The 20,708-nt window shown below is 45.3% G+C and overlaps 1 protein-coding gene across 4 annotated transcripts in view; it reads left to right on the top strand.

The window, feature by feature from the left end:
* The window catches only part of snx9b (sorting nexin 9b), a 179,085-nt gene that overhangs the window by 49,264 nt on the left and 109,113 nt on the right, over nucleotides 1–20,708 (top strand). For all 4 annotated transcript variants that reach the window (XM_038808277.1, XM_038808302.1, XM_038808283.1 and 1 more), the window contains one exon: nucleotides 724–876. In XM_038808277.1, coding sequence (XP_038664205.1) covers nucleotides 724–876 — 153 coding nt within the window. The remainder of the gene's footprint in view (nucleotides 1–723; nucleotides 877–20,708) is intronic.

Here is a 20,708-nt window from a genome sequence, read left to right as displayed (position 1 = left end):
AAAATACCAGAGTATCCATTGGCCATTTTAAAAAAAAAAATAAAAAATTTAGAGCACCCAATTCTTTTCTTTTCCAATTAAGGACCAATTTAGTGTGGCTATTTCATCTAGCCTGCACATCTTTGGGTTGTGGGGGTGAGACCCACGCAAACACAGAAAAATGTGCAAGCTCCACACGGTTAATGACCCAGGGCGGGGATCGAACCCGGGCCCACAGCGGCGTGATGCAGCAGTGCTAACCACTGCACCACTGTGCCGCCCCTATTCATTGGCCAATTTGTAGATCCTATGAAAGAATATTTTCACACATATGACAAATGAGAAAAATATTGATGCAAAGTATTATGTATTGAAGTCCAACATGCTCTACCAAGGAACAGGAAGATATAAGTCTGGGATTAGGAAAAAGCCATCAATTTGCTGCCAATTTGGGTGGCTCATGAGGCAGAAAAAAAACAAGCATAGGAAACTAGAGGAATGTAATTCTCGTCAATGACAAAACTGTTCACCAAACTTACCAAAGGTCATCCTTGTTGTAAAGTACGCATGACATGGTTCACATGAGTTGCTGTGGTTCGGACTTGATTGGTAAAAAGGGTGCACAACAATTATTTCAAATACTGCAAAGATGCAGAACAAAATAAGGGCTAGACTATTTAACGTAGTTTAATGGTGTTTTACCCCATGTTAATGGTGCAAAAAAATCTTCCTTTTACTTCTCAGATGATTTCAGAAAGTGTACCCTTGGCACCTGGCGGAAAAGCACAGAACGCGACAACTAACTTGGCAGCTTTTGACCCCTTCTCATCAACTCAAGCTGGTTCCAGTGGTGGCCCAGCGTTCGGAAGTTCATTCACCTCAAACAGTAACAATCAGGTACTGCACATCCACTTGTACACTTCGTGCCAATACTAACTTCAAAAGGTTATAGCTCTTTCTGTGGTTTACTCTAATCTATTGTAGGCTAATGAATTAACAGATAGACTTTGTAGGAATGCTGCTCTGAATTTAATTTTTGTTTTTAGACCAGTGTTTTGTTGTAATATAAGTCAGAGCCTTGCATTTGATGAGTGTAGAAATAGACTTGTGCAGTTAGTTGGCAAGTTTCAGTCAAAGAACTCCAGAATGAATAGGTATAGTAATCAAAATGTCCTGCGGTTGGTTCCTTTTATGCACAAAGCAGAAACACTAGTCTTATGGTTCTTTTCACAATGCAAGAATACAGCCAAATTCAAATTCCTCATTCTCCCTCTATTTACCATACTCCTTAATATAGAAAACCTGAATTATCTGAAAATTGCAGCTTTGCACAACCTCATAAAAATAGAATCCAAAGACGACCTTAAGGCTGAAACATTACAGGGAAGCGGCAATGTTGCATAGCAATCTGTCTTCCTAGATAGAGGACAGTGTCTTGTGGCATGATGCTCACAATCCCTAGATCACAGACCGTACCCTGTGATACAATACTTCCTCATATCTAGAAATAGTGATTAGTGGTGTAACGCGTAATGTTCGGAGGACTGGGCGGTGGTGGGAACGGTAGAATGGTAATCACTATCCCTAGATGGGAACAGTTTTAATAGGTGTATAAGAAGTCCAAACAATCTTTTGGGGGTTGATTTGCCCCCAGCGGGTGGCGGGCGGGGGGTTCTGCGATGCCATGGGCTCCGTCAGGCAGTCAGTCCCCTGAGTCCATCGGGAAACAGCAGCTTCGCCCTCCGCAACTCGAGCTCCTGTTGCAATTGCTGCTGAAACCATGTGAACCCCCCCTACCACCGGCAGCAACTAAAGAGGACAATCGGTGTCTGAGGGGGTTGGGCAAGGGCAGATTTTAATCAGATTTAAAACATTATCCTTTTATTTAAAAAAACAAGCCAACGCCGAGAAGGCCTTTGACCGGGTGGAGTGGGACTATCTATGGGAGGTGCTCGGACGGTTTGGGTTCGGGGAGGGATTGGTGGATTGGATCAAATTGTTATATCAGGCCCCGAGGGCCAGCGTCAGGACTAACAGAGAAGTGTCGGAGTACTTTAGGTTGTACCGAGGGACCAGACAGGGCTGCCCGCTCTCCCCGCTGCTGTTTGCGCTGGCCATAGAGCCGCTGGCGATTGCGCTGAGAGCCGCAGAGGGTTGGAAGGGGATGGTGAGGGGCGGGGTTGAACACAGGGTTTCTCTTTATGCAGACGAACTGCTCCTGTACATGTCGGACCCAGTGGCCGGGATGGGAACTATACTGGGAATGCTGAGGAAGTTCGGCCAGTTCTCAGGATACAAATTAAATACGGTCAAGAGTGAAATGTTTGTGGTCCAGGCAAGGGGCCAGGAGAACAGATTGAGAGGGCTACCGTTTAGGCTGGTTGAGGAAAATTTCCGGTATTTGGGAATCCAGGTGGCACGAGACTGGGGCAGGCTGCATAAGTTAAATTTGGCCAGGGTGGTGGAGCAAATGAAGGGAGAGTTTCGGAGATGGGATGCACTCCCGCTGTCGCTGGCAGGGAGGGTGCAGACTATAAAGATGACAATCCTCCCTCGATTTTTGTTTATTTTTCAGTGCCTCCCGATCTTTATCCCACAGTCCTTCTTCAAAAGAGTTAACGGGCTGATCATGAGCTTTGTCTGGGCGGGAAAATCCCCGCGGGGGAAGATGGCAATGTTGGAGAGGAACCGCAGCGAGGGAGGGCTGGCTTTGCCGAGTCTGATCAATTATTACTGGGCGGCCAACATCGTTATGATAAGGAAGTGGATGGTGGGTACGGGGTCTATTTGGGAGCGGGTGGAGGCGGCTTCGTGCAGGGGCTCCAGCTTGGAAGCCCTGGTCACGGCTCCTCTACCGCTGCCGCCGGCCAAGTACACCACCAGCCCGGTAGTGGTGGCGACCCTGCGGATATGGGGCCAGTGGAGGAGGCATGTGGGGGAGATGGGGGCGTCTGTCTGGGCGCCAATCTGCGACACCCATCGGTTTGCCCCCCGGCAGTATGGATGGGGGGTTCCGAGTATGGCGGCGAGCAGGGGCGGGAAGGGTGGGTGATATGTTCCTGGAAGGGAGCTTCGCGAGTTTGAGGAGCTTGGAGGAGAAATTTGGGTTTGTAAGGGGAAATGATTTTAGATACCTACAGTTGCGGGACTTTGTTCGTAGACAGGTCCCATCTTTCCCACACCTCCCGCCAATGGGGATCCTCGACAGAATAGTCTCTAGGAGGGAAGAAGGGGAGGGCAGAGTCTCGGGTATATATAAGGTGCTTATGAGGGAGGAAGGGTCCCAGACAGAGGAACTGAAACTTAAATGGGAGGAGGAGCTAGGCGGGGAAATGGAGGATGGGCTGTGGGCAGAGGCCCTGAGTAGGGTAAATTCGACCGCGACATGTGCTAGGCTCGGGCTGATCCAATTTAAGGTCGTTCACCGGGCCCATATGACGGTGGCTCGGATGAGCAAATTTTTCGGGATAGAGGACAAATGCGCTAGGTGCGCGGGAGGACCAGCGAACCATGTTCACATGTTTTGGGCATGCCCTGAGCAGAGGGGGTACTGGGAGGGATTTGCGGGGGTCATGTCCCAGGTGCTAAAAACAAAGGTGGTGATGAGTCCAGCGGTGGCAATTTTTGGGGTTTCAGAAGACCCGGGCGTCCAGGGGGAGAAAGAGGCGATGTTTTGGCCTTTGCTTCCCTGATAGCCCGGCGACGAATATTATTGGCGTGGAGGGACTCAAAGCCCCCGAAGACTGAGTGGTGGCTTGCGGACATGTCGAGTTTCCTGGGGATGGAAAAAATTAAGTTCGCCTTGAGGGGATCTGTGCAGGGGTTCACCCGGAGGTGGCAACCATTTATTGACTTCTTTGCGGGAGAGTGAGCGTCAGCAGGGGGGTGGGGAGGAGGGGGGGTAGAGTAGAGTAGGAGGGAAAATATGGCGGGTAGTACCGGTGGGAGGGGAGCGGGCTTGTGCAATATGTTACTATGGAAGTATTGAAAGTACGTGGATGTTTGCACATTTTTGCCTTTTTTGCTTATCTTTCTGATGATGTCTGTAACTGTTATAAAGCCAAAAACTACCTCAATAAAATTGTTTATTAAAAAAAAAACAAGCCAAGGAGATTGGAAATGGTTCTATTAAACAGTGTACCAGCTTGTCTTTGGATCAAATTGCACAGGAGGGTAACTTTGATTCAAAATGAGGGCATTTTTGGACCGGCCAAAAACTGAGATGCAGAGTGATCACATTGAAGGGAACGAGATTTGCTACAGTCTGTGTAGTCAGTGTAGCGATGGAAGAATCACACAAAGCAATGCCAGGGTTACACAACAAGCAGGAAAAATGGTCCTCCTTCGCAATTTACGATTGGCATGTGGGATTAGGGGTTTCCAAATTTTCCATCAAGAACCTCCTCCAAAAAATGGGTGGCATGGGGCACAGTGGTTAACACTGTTACCTCAGTGCCAGGGGCCTGGGTTTGATTTTGACTCTGTGTGGAGTTTGCACGTTCTCCCCGTGTCTGCGTGGGTTTCCTCCGGGTGCTCCAGTTTCCTCCCACGATCCAAAGATGAGCAGATTAGGTGGATTGGCCATGCTAAATTGCTCATTAGTGTCCAAAGGTTAGGTGGGGTTACAGGGTTACGTGTCTAGATAGGGTGCTCTTACAGAGGGTTGGTGCAGACTCGATGGGTCAAATGGCCTCCTGCACTGTAGGAATTCTCTGATTCTGTGATCTTAATCTTTCAATTTTCCTTCTGGAATGGGAACTGGATCTGAAGTATGGTTGTGCAGAAGCTGATGCACATTTTCCACAAATGACACAGGCAGTGAATGTTAGGGAATTTGGGTGTCAAGTCAAATCCTATCTTTGCCTGATAATGTACACATGCAGTTCCACCAACATATATATTTTTTATTCAAGGCATGTGGGTTTCGCTGGCTAGGCCAACATTCATTGCCCATCCCTAATTGCTCTTGAGAAGGTAGTGGTGAGCTACCTTCTTGAACCGCTACAGTCCATGTGGTATAGGTACACCCACAGTTAGGGAGGGAGTCCAGGATTTTGATCTAGTGACAGTGAAGGAATGGTAATAGGTCCAAGTCAAGATGATGTATGGAGGGGAACTTCCATGTTGTGACGTTCCCACGTATCTGCTGCCCTTGTCCTTCTAGATGGTAGTGCCACATGTTTGGAAGGTGCTGCCCAAGTGGCCTTGGTGAGTTCCTGAAGTACATCTTGTAAATGTACACACTGCTGCTGCTGTGCGTCAGTGGTGGAAGGAGTGAATGTTTGTGGAAGGGGTGCCAATCGAACGCGCTGCTTTGTCCTGGGTGCTGTCGAGCTTCTTGAGTGTTGTTGAAGCTGCACTCATCCAGGCAAGGAGTGGTGTTCCATTAGACTCCTGACTTGTGCCTTGAAGATTGTGGACAGGCTTTGGAGAGTTACTTGCTACAAGATTCACAGCTTCTGACCTGCTCTTGTAGACACAGTATTTATATGGGTAGTTGGGGATTCAGCATTAGTAATGCCATTGAACATCGAGGGGAAATAGTTAGATTCTCTCGTCAGAAATAATTATTGTTTGGCACTTGTGTAGCGTGAATGTTACTTGCCACTTGTCAATCTCGATGTTGTCCAGTTCTTGTTGCATTTAGACATGGACTGCTTCAGTATTTGAGGAATCTTGAATGTGCTGAAAATTGTGCGGTCATCAGAGAACATAAATTGACAGCTTATTTTTAGGTATGCCTGATGCTGCTCCTGGCATGCCCTTCTGATCCTTAATTGAACCAAGGTTGATTCCCTGGTTTGGTGGTCATGGTAGAGTACGGGATATGCTGGACCATAAGGTTACTTATTGTGCTCGAGTACAATTCTGCTGCCGCTGATGGCCCACAGCGTCTCATGCCCAGTCTTGAGTTGCTAGATCTGTTCAAAATTTATTTCATTTAACTTGGTGGTAGTGCCAGACAGCATGATGGGAAGGGTATGCTCAATGTGAAGACAGGACATCGTCTCCACAAGGAGTGTGGTACTGATACTGTCATGGACAGATGTATCTGTGGCAAGTATTGGACAGGCACAGCAGCAACAGGTCCATGGGCCTGATGAACAAAAATTCTACGCTTGAGTACTTTACTATTTTTTTCAAAATTAACAAAGGTGATCTGGAGATTATTTGTCACTAAACTGGAGTCACCAGATACAGGAAGGGACAATGATTGTTACTTGAATGTTATGAAGGCCAAAAGAATTTATCACTTGGATTCCACGTTGATATCAGCATTTATTACCCGCATACAACCCCATTCCAAAGAATCCACAGGTCGCTGGTATCTCACGTTGAACGAACAGAAACAAAATGCATACAAACCCCTAGGTTGCAGAAAATGGTGGGCTGCAGCTGCTTTTTGCCTCTCTTTCTTTTTTTTTTCTTGAAGACAGTCGCTGATATTTTGATCTGTTAACTTTCTTGCACTTTGTTGAAGTGCGATTCTTCATGTGTAGCAGTTGTTTCTGGTAGGATATTCAACATCAAAGGTGATCCTGTTTTTACCTGCTATCCATTAACACTTCCTTTCCACATCTACTGTTGAGCACTCACTCGGGAATAGTTCATGAATGGGAATCCTGGATCATTTTATTCCCTTCTTTCCCATCTACCTCCTTCACCACCCCTATCCCGCCGTCTAATAAGGTTTGAACCTGCTAGAGCATCCCGACTGACACATGACTATGGTTTGATAACAGTGTAGAACAGGGTTTGAAGCAGGTACATCCCTATTTTGTGTGACTCACACAATGGGTCATTTAAGACTTTGGATAAGTTAGCCTCTTTTTTCTTCTAACAAAAGTTCTGAATAGACCTATGCTGACTTGGGCTGTATTTAATGTCTTTAGAAATTAAAGCCTGTGAATTTTAACTGAGGAAAGGAAGAATATTTTGTTGTGGATGATCTACATACTTGTGATATTTTAATGAATATTTGATTTAACTGATTATCCAGCTGTCAAGTTGTTTTATCTGTAACTTGAATGAAGTTGGGTCTTTTCATTAAACTGATGGGAATAACTTCACCACACACTTGGCCATTACAAAATATTTATAAATGTCTTGCTCCATCATCAGCTAAATAGATAGTTGGATTACTTTTTATTTTCCTGAATAAATAGATGTCAAGAGAAACAAAAGTCATTGCACATCTGATCATAATTTGTATTCAAATGAAGGTGCTCTGATGTAAGGTTTGTGTTTTTCCCTGAACCAGTGGACGCATTTATGTCTGAAGGATCAAATTTTATCTTTATTTGGGGCAAAATAAGTTTTAAAATCTGTCTGGTGTTGATTCTTTAAAAATATTGACTCATGAAACTTAAGCGAGAGGTTCGCACTGCAATCACATGGCGCCGAGGTCCCAGGATTGATCCCGGCTCTGGGTCACTGTCCCTGTGGAGTTTGCACATTCTCCCTGTGTTTACGTGGGTTTTGCCCCATGTGCAGGGTAGGTGGATTGGTCACGTTAAATTGCCCCTTAATTGGAAAAAATTAATTGGGTACTCTAAATTTATTTTTAAAAATTTAAGTGAGGTAATTAAAACATGAAAATTATGTTTATCTAATAGGTTTCCTTCGTATAGTATGCACTTTATTTTTAGATCAGAAACCTGAGCAAATTGGCTTTAATGTAACCTAAATGATAACAATCCAATATATTTTCTTGAATGCTGTTGACGTTTTATATTTAATCAGCACTGAGCCGAAATTTCCCAGCCTGTATCGGAGGCTATACGAACATCTAGCCTGCATCTTAGCAAACAATTCTATGACAACAAAGTGTGCAGTATTAAAGAATTATAGCAGTTTCCACATCTGATGTTTTCAACAAAATGTGTGAAAATATATATCAAGGCAATACTAAAGTCAACCATAGTATTGACCATGAAAGAATGTGTTGCATTTTCACATGCAAAGAATTAACTGTTAGATATTTTGCCATTCTTTGATTAAAGATTTAGAATTTAAGTGAGTTATGTGTTATTCTGCTTTCTTATTCTAAGTGTACCTCCTTTCCCATAATAAAATATATAGTCTTGTATATTTCAGAGAAAGGTGCAAGTGACTGCCAATCTCCACACTCTGGTGAACACCAACAAGTATACTAAAAGGGCATCACTATGTTTTATCCCTTAAGTTTACTATACCACCTGCTTTCTTGAAAGCAGTGAACTATGATGGAATCATTCCATGGATATTGTTGAACCACGGTCTAAGTAACCCTCTAGAAAAACTAATGAATTCCTGTTTTTCTTCTGAAATTAATACATAAACAAAAGCACCTTTATTCATACAAGTTCAGAGCCTTCACAGTACCAGGGTATTGCCATCATATCGCCCTCCCGCCTAGATTATTTTAGAACTCTTGTTTGCTTTTTACTCTGCTTACAGTTTTCCTCTTCAATTTTTAAATTAGATGGGCTAGGTTTTGCTCCTGTTGGGCAAATTATGCCAGCCATTCATTAAATGTTTATAATTGCCCCTAGGCTTTCCATTGAATTTTCTCGAGATCCAAACAGCACAGTGCCCTCTGCAGAGGACTTGAGATCTGTATGAACAGAGCAAGCAATTGTGTAATCCGACTGAAGAATTGTTAATGAGCAGTGTCGCGTCTGTCCTAGGGAATGCCTGTTAGAATATTGAATTCAGTGGTTAGCACTGCTGCCTCACTGCACCGAGGACCCAGATTCAATCCCAGACCCAGATCACTGTCTGTGTGGAGTTTGCACATTCTCCCCTAGTCTGCATGGATCTCGCCCCCACAACCCAAAGATGTGCAGCATAGGTGGATGGGCCATGCTAAATTGCCCCTTAATTGGATAAACAAATTGGGTACTCTAAATTTATTTTAAAAATTGTTATTGAATTCAGTGTGAAATCAGGCACAGAAATTGAAATAAATAAGAGGCAAAGAGAAAGTGATAAGTGGCAGAGTGGTAATACCACTGGACTAGTAGTCCAGTGTTCCAGCTCTGGAAACATAGGTTCAAATCCTACTATGGCAGCTGGTGGAATTCAAATTTAATGACTAAAATCTGCAATTGAAAGCTAGTCTCAGTAATGGTGACCATGAAACTCTCATCAATGGTTGTAAGAATCCATCAGGTTCGCTAATGTCCTTTAGGGAAGGAAATCTGCCATCACTACCTGGTCAGGTCTGCATGTTACTCCAGATCCACAGCAATGTTGGTTGACTTTTAACTTCCCTTTGAAATGGCCTAGTAAGCCACCCAGTTCAAGGTAATTAGGGATAGACATCAAATGATGCTCGCATCCCATCAGAGAATTTAAAAAATCTAAGATCCAAAGAAATGAGATCTCACATCTGTACATGTTACTTTTCAGTGGTAGTGTGGCTATTTGATGGTTATTAAGACTTAAGACCATAAGATATTGGAGCATAATTAGACCGTTCGGCCCATTGAATCTGCTCCGCCATTCAATCATTGCTGATATGTTCCTCAGCCCCATTCTTCTGCCTTCTCCCCATAATCCCGAATCCCCATATTAATCAAGAACACCAGATTTGCACTTGAGGTACTGTTACCTGTAGGACTACAGACCAAGAGCTGGAAAGTGGAATAAGACAGAATAGTACTCTCTTAGAACATGAGAACAAGGAGCAGGAATAGACAATTTAGCCCCTCGGGTCTGCTCCACCATTCGATATGATCGTGACTGATCTCGTCGTGGCCTCATTTCCACCATCCTGCCAGTTCTCTGTAACCCTTCAATCGATTATAATAAAAAATCTATCTAACTTCTCCTTGAATTTACTCACTGTCCCAGCATCCATCTGGGGTAGCAAATTCTACAGATTCACGACACTTTGGAGAAGTAGTTTCTCCTCATCTCTGTTTTAAATTTGCTACCCCTTTCCTGAGACTCTGACCTCTTGTTCTTGTAATGCAGCTAAAATTTATTTTAGAATTGACTTGGACAGGCCATAAATTCTTTTGGTATGTTTAATGGGCTGGTACCACAATTTCATGCCCTTGGATATGTTTCAGTGCTGAGCCTATAGGCATGTTGTTGGCTTGTGGAGGATCAGAGAATGAAGAAGCACCAACCTTTCCTGCTGGGTTTTGCAGGTATACATCACATGAGTTCATTAATATCACACTGTTGGAAAGATGGTTCCTGAGCAGTCAGCTGCCTCAAGGCCTTTATAAAGGTTTGTCGCTGACCATCTGTTGTCCCTTTTTCTTCTACTATTTTAAGTTCTCCTGATTCTAATATTGAGTGCATTTTGAGCCCAAACTTCAAGTTAACTGCTAGTTTTAAGAGCCTCTGTTAGTTCAAACACCGCCACCTGACCCTACATTGTGAGGTCTGGAAAAGACAGGCAAGAGAAGCAATTATGCCCATTCAAGCAACACTGAACCCTCAAAGTGGCGATGAGGTTTAACCCCTCAAGCACAGCCTTCAAATTGACCAAAGTAGTATGCAACTGCAGAACTTGAAGTGCATGATGATCCCAGCACCTCAGCTGAAAAGCAGAAAATCCAGTCGCATGGGTAAAGCTGTCGGCAGTCGATCATCTGGGTTCAGAGAATATTCAGTGCAGAAGGAGGCCATTCAGCCCATCGAGTCTGCACCAGCAAAAAAAAGATTAGGAGGGGTTACTGGGTTGCAGGGATAGGTTGAAGGCATGGGCCTGGGTGGGGTGCCCTTTTGGAGGTTCGGTGCAGACTTGATGGACTGAGTGGTCTCATTCTGCATTGTAAGGATTCTATGAAATCAGCAGTGTCCTTAGTGGAGCATAGACTGTACAGGTGGGGACCCAGGATGCATGGGAATGGGGTTCTTGCAAGAACCGCACTTTACATTTAAGATTTAGGTGTTACTGATATGGTCAGTGATGGTGAAACAGAGCGCTTGCTGTGGTTAGATGGTAATGCACTACACAGCGAGAGGTCCAGGTCAGAGACTATTCCTATTAGTTTTTGCAGTACCCAAGGTTTCTCACGTGACTGACAACACAATTCGTTATAAGAAGGAGGCATAAAGAAGAGGAGACGTAAAATGATTGCCAGTGTATTTACATTTCTGAACGATATATACATGTGTTTCATGCCCATGCCCACGTTGTACAGCTACATATTTTTCATTTCCTTACCTTGCTGATTCGTTTTAGTGCCTCTCCGGCAGTCACAGCAGAGATGGAGGCAGTCTATTGACTGCTGCGCCCTGTTGTCTGTGAGGATTTTGGAAGGTGTCCATTGGAGTACTAAGGCCTGGTGACCTCAGCCTGCTTTTGGTGCCCTGCTTTGGGGCACCCTCTTCGGCCTGTCAAGCTGGAGATGATGGGCTGACAGGAAGAGGGGATTTGGATCGGTCGCATCGAACAGACATTCCCAGAGTCACTTCGGTGGATGGCCCTGGGGTGTCCCGCTGGGAAGGAAATTCGGCATGTCCACATTAACTCTTACCAACTTTTACAGATACACCGTATGTAACAAATATGGTTTTCATGTTTAATGCAAGTTGTTTGCATTTAATTGGTATATCTTTCAAACCGATATTTAAATAGCCACTATCAGCAAGGCAGCATTTGTCCAGTAAATGGTAAATAGCGTGGAGCCATCGAACAAACTCTCTGTCTGGAATTTTTTTAATTTTCCACTCGAAACAATAGCAATCATATGATCAAGAGCACATTCTCCGGGTTTCATCCGAGTACTCCGGTTTCTTCCCACAAGTCTTGAAAAGTGTGCTTGTTAGGTGAATTGGACATTCTGAATTCTCCCTCTGTGTACCCAAACAGGCACTGGGATGTGGCCACTAGGGGTTTTTACCAGTAACTTCATTGCAGTGTTAATGTAAGCCTACTTGTGACAATAAAGATTATTATTATTATAAAGAATCCTGTCTGGCTGCATGACAGCCTGGTATGACAACAGCTCATCCCAGGAAACTGCAGAGTTGTGAACACCGCCCACAGTCCATCACGCGAACCTGCCTCCCATCCATTAACTCTGTCTGCACCTCCCACTGCCTTGGGAAAGCGGGCAGCATAATCAAAGATCCCTCCCACCCGACTTACTCACTCTTCCAACCCTTCCTGCATGGGTTTCCTCCGGGTATTCCGGTTTCCTCCCACAGCCCAAAGATGTGCCTGTTGGGTGGATTGGCCATGCTAAATTCCCTTTGTGTCCAGTAAGGTTAGGTGGGGTTACTGGATTACGGGGATAGGGTGGAGGTGTGGGTTTAAGTAGGTGCTCTTTCCTAGGGCCAGTGCAGACCCAATGGACCGAATGGTCCAATGCATTGTAATTTCTAGGATATTCTCTACTGAGTAGTACTACACTCGTGTATGCTTCAACTGATGCTTGTGTCTATATATTTTTATTGTATATGTTTGCCCTATGTTTTGTTTTCATGTACAGAATGACCTGTCTGAACTGTATGCAGAACAATACTTTTCACTGTACCATGGTACACGACAATAAACAAATTCAATCCAATATACGGCTGCAGCTTGACAGACTCCTGAGTGCCGATGACGGACCCAGCGAGTCCCGCACCGTTTTTCATTGGAATCTATTGTGTTCCACTGTGGCGCCACTGCTAGCTCTTCCACAGTCGCTGAATCTGTCCAGGTTCGGCACCAGTGTTGCTGTCGTGAAAGTGCACAAATTCTGCCCCAGTGTCAACACTTGGGGCGCGATTCTCCGCACTCCAGACGGTGCGGAGAATAGCGTGGCTCGTAAAATTTTACGGCCACGCTGTTCCGACGCCCTCCCGCTATTCTCTCCCCCCCCCCCCCCACACGCCCGACTCCCGATACGAATCACTGCCGCCGTTTTTTTACGGCCGGCAGCGATTCTCAGCTGATGGATGGGCCGAGTTCCCAGCCCTTTACGGCTGTTTTTACGAACGGCAAACACACCTGGTCTGGCCGGTCGTAAAAACGGCCGTAAACTGTCGATTTTTAAAACCATGGCACCGATTGGCACGGCAGTACCACGGCCGTGCCAAGGGTGCCATGGGCCCGTGATCGGTGGGCACCGATCGCGGGCAGCGGGCCCGATGCCCGCGCACTCTTTGTCCTTCCGCCGCCCCGCAGTATCCATTCGCGGGGTGGCTGAGGGGCATCCCGGCCCGCGCATGCGCGGGTTTCGCGCAAATGCGCGATGACGTCATCCGCGCATGCGCGGGTTGGAGTCTTCCAATCCGCGCATGCGCGGCTGACGTCATATGACGCGTCAGCCGGCGCTAACTCTGGCAAGCGGGCTTAACGAAATTTGTTAAGCCCGCGATGCCGGAGTTTACGGCGTCGGGATGCTAGCCCCGACTGGGGACCAGAATCGGTTCCCGGTCGGGAAGGGGGGGGGGGGGGGGGGGGGGGCTGGCGTCAAACCCGCCCGGATTTGACGCCAGCCTTACGATTTCTCCCCATATGGGAGAATCGCGCCCTTAGTCTCAGGAACGGAGAATCCATCCCAGGATATTTGACTTGCCCTGAAGAAATGGAGGATCATTCATCCTTTTCATGCAATTTGTTACTGACCTCTCCTGATGGGCATTCTAACCACTACTGCAACCACTTCCCAAGTCAGATTGGTCACCTTGGTAGAAGTCGTGGGGTCAGAGCGGTGATAGAGTACATCGCAGTGGGCCATGACTGCACCTAATAAGTTCTCCAGTGAGGTGTCACTGAATTTGGATGCTGCCACTTTCTTTCATCTGATGCAATTTGTGCTGTCGAGTTATTCTAAGCTGCAGAGAGTGCAAATGCTGCGCACGGTGGTAAGCAGTGCTGAGGTCACGGCGGGGTGGGTGAATCACAGGCTGTCCCACCAGCGATATGGCATGTTCACTGTGAATGAATGTTTAATGATATTTGAAATGCACAATACAGCATGAAAACCTGCTCTTGTGGCAGATGGATTGAATGCTGTGGCAGGCAAGGCCAATATTTGTTGCTTAACCCTAACTGCTTTCAAGAAGGTGATGGTAATTGTGAACCACTGCAGTCAATCTGTTTGAGTGTTTTTACTGTACAGGCTTAGTATACTTCGTCACAGTCAAGACGGGAAAGATACAGGCCAGGATTCTCCCTTTTGGGGCCTAAGTCCTCACGCCTGCCGGAAAACAGGCGAGAATCACTCCGGACTTTTTCCTTAAAAGTCCGGGGTGATTCTCCGTTTTCCAGGAGGCTAGCAGGGCCCCGGCTTGCATCCCACAGCTCTGGCTGCCGGCAGGGTCCTGCTGTCCAGACTGCGTGACCGCGCAGGCGCGCAGCGGCCGCAAGCAGGTCCGCGCATGTGCGCGGCGGCCCACTTCGATGAGGGCGTCGCTGACATGGCGGAGCCACACAGGGGGCCCGCGCGGAGTACGGTAGGTCCCCCCCCCAGATCGCAGTGGCCCCCGATCGCGGGCCTGGCCACCATTGAGGCCCCCCCACCACCACCACCAGGACCGCCACTGCGGCCGTGGGTCCAAGCTCCCGCCGGGTGGTACCAGATCTGAACCATGCCGGCAGGAGTTTGGCCAGTCGCCCGCTGAGAATTGCCGCGGGGGCCTATTTCAGCAGCGCGATTGGCGCCGATTCTCCAGCGACCGGAAATAATATGTATTACAGCTAAGGGCTTGCTCTCTATCCGGCGACCGGAGAATCAGCGGCCTGGCGCCAGAGCGGCATGGCGCGATTTTCCCGCAGCCCCGGCGATTCTCCGACCACGGTGTGGGCTTGGAGAATCCCGGCCAATATATATTCATCAGCTGGACTGTTTTATGAATGTTTATTTTTCTCTGCTGTTGAAAATGGTTCAGCCAGTCACCTGATGCCTTGCAAAGTAACAGTTGCCATGGGGACGAGGATTCTTATCCTACTAACTCCGAACAATGGAAAAACTTTGCAAGTTGTAATCCCCCATAATCATAATAGTGCTAATGGTTGAAGCATTAACAGTCCTAACATAGTGGTTTGACAAAGAGAGCGGCAGTTAAGTTTACCCAACACCAGTATCTCCCAAAAACACAAGGACCGCTAGATTCCAGGCTTGGCTACATGTCCAACATTAAGGAAGTATGTTACGTGACCTCCCCCAAGCTATACCGTGATGCAGTCTGTTGGAACTGAATTCCGGCAGTTCCTGTTTGACTTCCAAAGTGAACAGAACTTCAGGCAACAGTCTGTGTTGTCTACCCTCAAATTAGTGGCAGCAGAAAAACCCTGGACCGTCATCAAACTTACTAACTCCGGGAATCTCGGAACTCGTGCCACCAGACTAATCCACTTTGCGTGCCTTCTGCCTCCTGTTACGCAAATCTCAGCTCTGGGAAGACTGAGAATTCTAAATCAGCCATCCTCCCCTCGGAATAAACATTCCAGTTGATTTCTGATTCTGCGCTCTGGACGCATGTAAAACAAATACTTGTATTTTCATTGTGGTTGTACCCTGAACCCTCTTCCATTTTCCTTATTCCCCATTTATTATGTATGTAAAAATGGATGGCCATTGCATAACCCCTCTCGTATATATGTGTGTGTGTGTAACAATTAACACACCTTTTATTTTCATCTTGCGTCACGTTTGCTGTGCAAGCTATTAATAGTGTTGGAACATTTCCAAGTTTAAGGGTTGAGAAAATCAGAATAAAATACATCTTTTCTGTTTACAAATGGGTAGAGAGTGGGGAAGTCAGAGCAGTTTAAATTGACCCTCTCTTGTCCATGACATCTTTATCCGAAACCCTCGGGGCAGATTGCATTTCTGATTTCAGATTAAATCTGTTTTTGGATATTGAATATAAACTTGCATTACAAAGGCCGAGCAAATAGCTAGCTATAGTGTAACATAAATAAAATGGCTAGAAAAGGAAATGTATCACTGAATAATAATACAGGGATATATGTACAAAGTTTCTCCTTTACATATTTACCACAAAAATCACAAGATAAACGGTGCAGACAAACTAGCCTTCCCATGCTAAAGGTCGATCGGTTCCACAAAAAGTATGGTTTTAGATGTTTTTGGATTTACAGATAAAGGATATTTGACCTGACACAGTTTGGTGGGCTGTTTTAGAGAACAGTTAAGAGTCAACTACATTGCTGAATCTATAGTCACATGTTGGTCAGACCAGTTAAGAATGGCAGACTTCTTCCCTAAAGAACGTTGAGTGAACTAGATTAGTTTTTGCAGCAATCAATAGGGTCATGGTCACCACAACTGAGAATAACCTTTGATTTCAAATCATTAAATGTATCAATTAGTTCAATTTAAATTCTTGAATTAAATTTAAATTATGGCCACCAGTTGCCATGTGGGATTTGAACCTCTGTCCCTGTAACATTAACCTGGGCCTCTGGATTATGAATCCAATAATTTTACCATAGCCACTGTTTCCCCATCACTTGGACATGGATATTTTTTTTTCAAACTTGGCTTCAATTTCATTTATTCCTCTGGAAATGAAGATGTGTTTCTGCACTGCACTAAATTGGAATAAACTGTACAATTCTGCTTTTATCATATAATTTACAGTGCAGAAGGAGGCCATTCGGCCCATCGAGTCTGCACCGGCTCTTGGAAAGAGCACCCTACCCAAGGTCAACACCTCCACCGTATCCCCATTACCCAGTAACCCCACCCAACACTAAGGGCAATTTTGGACACTAAGGGCAATTTATCCACCTAACCTGCACATCTTTGGACTGTGAAGCAATTGTGCTATCCACAAGGCTACCGTGCTGCTCCTCTTTTTGGTGAGCTGTGGAAACGATATGGACAAATCTAGATCTTTTCTCAAACCTGGCTCTAAATTCTCAGTCTTTCATCGAAAGATGTTTCTGTTATGGCTACACAAAGTTCTGAAGTGCTGCTCTTTGGCATTACTACTGTATTTTAAAAATTCGTCCCTGGCTAGGCCGGCAGTTATTGCCATCCTGAGGGCATTTAAGAGTCAACCACATTGTGGTGGATCTGGAGTCAAGTGTAGGCCAGATCAGGTAGGATGACAGATTTCTTTTCCTAAAGGACATTAGTGAACCAGATGGTTTTTTATGACAATCAACAATGGTTGCACGATCATCTTTAGACTTTTAATTCCAGATTTTTATTGAATTCAAATTTCACCATCTGCCCTGGTGGGATTCGATCCAGGGGTTACTAGTCTAGTGACAATACCTTTGGGCCATTACCTCTCCCTAAAAATTATATCTGATCAGAGTATGTCAGACCAGTTTACTGCCCTCCCCCACCATTGCTCTGATCAAGAGGCTTCAATCTCCGCTGAGCCTGTGATTGACCACTGGTTATACTGATTTTTTTCCAGCTTCAGTCTATTTCTAGCTGGAAAATTACTCCACTATGCTCTGCTGTTTCTGGTTGTTATGGTTTGGACACCAACTTTGCCAACATTTCTGATTCTGCAACTGACTTTGTCCACCTCCTCCATCCACATTCCCACAAAAATACCTCAGTCAATGCATCTAACAACCTTCTACCTCAAATAACTCTGTGACTTTATTCACTTCATCTGTCTCCAAACTTGGGGCAAATGTTAGACCATTTTCCATGCCAACTCCCCCAGACCTAGGACATAATTATTCCACCACAATTTCTGACTTTAACTCTGGACTTCTTCCTGTCTGTTTTTTTACAATTTTCTATGTAACCAGGGCTATGCAACTTGAGATTTCCCCTAGTCAATTTGTGTGTGCGTATTGGCTACTGCCATGGATTTGAAAACATCACTCTATTTCCATCTTTTCTCATTTTCTACCTTTTCTCTTTATTCCTCCTAAACCTTCTTCTTCAATTGTTATACCTCCTTTCACTTCTTCCTTCCTGGTACTCTGCCCACCCAATTACATACCCTAATCCTTCAGTCCTCCTTGACTTTCCTGCCCTTTTGCCATATTCCAGACAAGATACCCGCTCAGATAAACCTATAACTTCTCTCTGTGCTCCCCTTGACATTCTCCAAAAAGCTAATTGAGGCACTGTGCGCTGGCTCATTACAAGCATAATCCTGATTGTCCCATCACATTCTCTTGTACTTGCTGGACACTTATCTTGTTAATCTCCTAATCTAAAAGATCCCATGACACTCTTTTGAAGAAGAGCATGAGCATTATCCCCAGCGTCTTGGGCAATTTCTAATCCTCAACATCACAAGGAACAGATTATTTTGACATTATCATGGGAGCACAGTGGTTTTCACTGTTGTTTCACAGTGATAGCAAGTGTTGCTAGTGATAGCAAGATTTCGAGGATAGCAAATGTTGTCCCCTTGTTCAAGAAGGGGAGTAGAGACAACCCTGGTAATTATAGACCTGTGAGCCTTACTTCGGTTGTGGGTAAAATGTTGGAAAAGGTTATAAGAGATAGGGTTTATAATCATCTTGAAAAGAACAAGTTGATTAGCGATACTCAACACGGTTTTGTGAAGGGTAGGTCATGTCTCACAAACCTTATTGAGTTTTTTGAGAAGGTGACCAAACAGGTGGATCAGGGTAAAGCTGTTGATGTGGTGTATATGGATTTCAGTAAGGCGTTTGATAAAGTTCCCCACGGTAGGCTATTGCAGAAAATAAGGAAGTATGGAATTGAAGGTGATTTAGCGGTTTGGATCAGTAATTGGCTAGCTGAAAGAAGACAGAGGGTGGTGGTTGATGGCAAATGTTCATCCTGGAGTTCAGTTACTAGTGGTGTACCGCAAGGATCTGTTTTGGGGCCACTGCTGTTTGTAATTTTTATAAATGACCTGGAAGAGGGTGTAGAAGGATGGGTTAGTAAATTTGCAGATGACACGAAGGTCGGTGGAGTTGTGGATAGTGCTGAAGGATGTTATAGGATACAGAGGGACATAGATAAGCTGCAGAGCTGGGCTGAGAGGTGGCAGATGGAGTTTAATGCGGAAAAGTGTGAGGTGGTTCACTTTGGAAGGAGTAACAGGAATGCAGAGTACTGGGCTAATGGCAAGATTCTTGGTAGTGTAGATGAACAGAGAGATCTCGGCATCCAGGTACATAAATCCCTGAAAGTTGCCACCCAGGTTAATAGGGCTGTTAAGAAGGCATATGGTGTGCTAGCCTTTATAAGCAGGGGGATTGAGTTTCGGAACCACAAGGTCATGCTGCAGCTGTACATAACTCTGGTGCGGCCACACCTGGAGTACTGCGTGCAGTTCTGGTCACCACATTATAGGAAGGATGTGGAAGCTTTGGAAAGGGTTCAGAGGAGATTTACTAGGATGTTGCCTGGTATGGAGGGAAGGTCTTACGAGGAAAGGCTCAGGGAATTGAGGTTGTTTTCGTTAGAGAGGAGAAGGCTGAGAGGTGACTTAATAGAGACATATAAGATAGTCAGAGGGTTAGATAGGGTGGACAGTGAGAGTCTTTTTCCTCGGATGGTGATGACCAACACGAGGGGACATAGCTTTAAATTGAGGGGTGAGAGATATAGGACAGATGTCAGAGGCAGTTTCTTTACTCAGAGAGTAGTAGGGGTGTGGAACGCCTTGCCTGCAACAGTAGTAGACTCGCCAACTTTAAGGGCATTTAAGTGGTCACTGGATAGACATATGGATGAAAATGGAATAGTGTAGGTCAGATAGGCTTCAGATGGTTTCACAGGTCGGCGCAACATCGAGGGCCGAAGGGCCCGTACTGCGCTGTAGTGTTCTATGTTCTATGTTCTAGTGCCAGGGTTCCAGATTCCTGGCTTGGGTCACTGTCTGTGCGGAGTCTGCACGTTCTACCCGTGTCTGTGTGGGTTTCCTCTGGGTGCTCCGGTTTCCTCCCACACATCCCAAAAGACGTGCTGTTAGGTGAATTGGACATTCTGAATTCTCCCTCTGTGTACCTGAACAGGTGCCGGAGTGTGGCAACCAGGGGGTTTTTGTAGTAACTTCAATGCAGTGTTAATATAAGCCTACTTGTGACAACAAAGATTATTATTATTGTAGCTTATGGGAGTTTGCTGAGCACAAATTGGCTGCTGCATGTCCTACATTATAACAGTGACTAAACTTCAAATGTACTGAATTAATTGTAAAGCACTTTGAGACACCTGGTAGTAATGAAAATGTGTTGAATCAACTTCAAAGTCTCTTGGTGAGGTACTACGCTGTGCATCTTGTGGAATGATGGAGACATTGAAACAAACATCTTAAATTTTGCCTTTGACTGCACAGCATAGCTTCTTCGGGAGGCAATGGAGTAGTGATATTGTCACTGGACTAGTAATCCAGAGGCCCAGGGTAATACTCTGGGAACCAGAGTTCGAATACCGCCGTGGCAAATGGTGAAATATGAATTCAATAAAAATAAATCTGGACCTAAAGGTCTAATGATGACCATGAAACCATTGTTGATTGTTGCAAAAACCCATCTGGTTCACAAATTTCCTTTGGGGAAGGAAATCTGCCATCCTTACTTGGTCTGGCCTACATGTGGCCCCAGATCCACAGCAATATGATTGACTCTTAACTGCCCTCTAGTGGCCTAGCAAGTCACTCCGTTCAAGGGAAATTAAGGGTGGACAATAAATGCTAGCCCAGCCAGCGAAACCCACATCCCTTGAAAGAATAGAAAAAGTTCCTTTAAAAATATTATTTTTAATATTTCCATCATGAAATGTTTGTACGTCAGGCATTCAACTCCCTTCCTCTTTTCTACCTCTTCCCAACTGTAATCACCTGAAGCCCATCTTACTCTGTAATAA

The sequence above is a fragment of the Scyliorhinus canicula genome, chromosome 1, assembly GCF_902713615.1.
Source record: "Scyliorhinus canicula chromosome 1, sScyCan1.1, whole genome shotgun sequence".
Taxonomy (NCBI): Eukaryota; Metazoa; Chordata; class Chondrichthyes; order Carcharhiniformes; family Scyliorhinidae; genus Scyliorhinus; species Scyliorhinus canicula.
The sequence above is the reverse complement of the archived record's forward strand: the minus strand, read 5'-3'. Positions and strand labels throughout refer to the sequence as shown.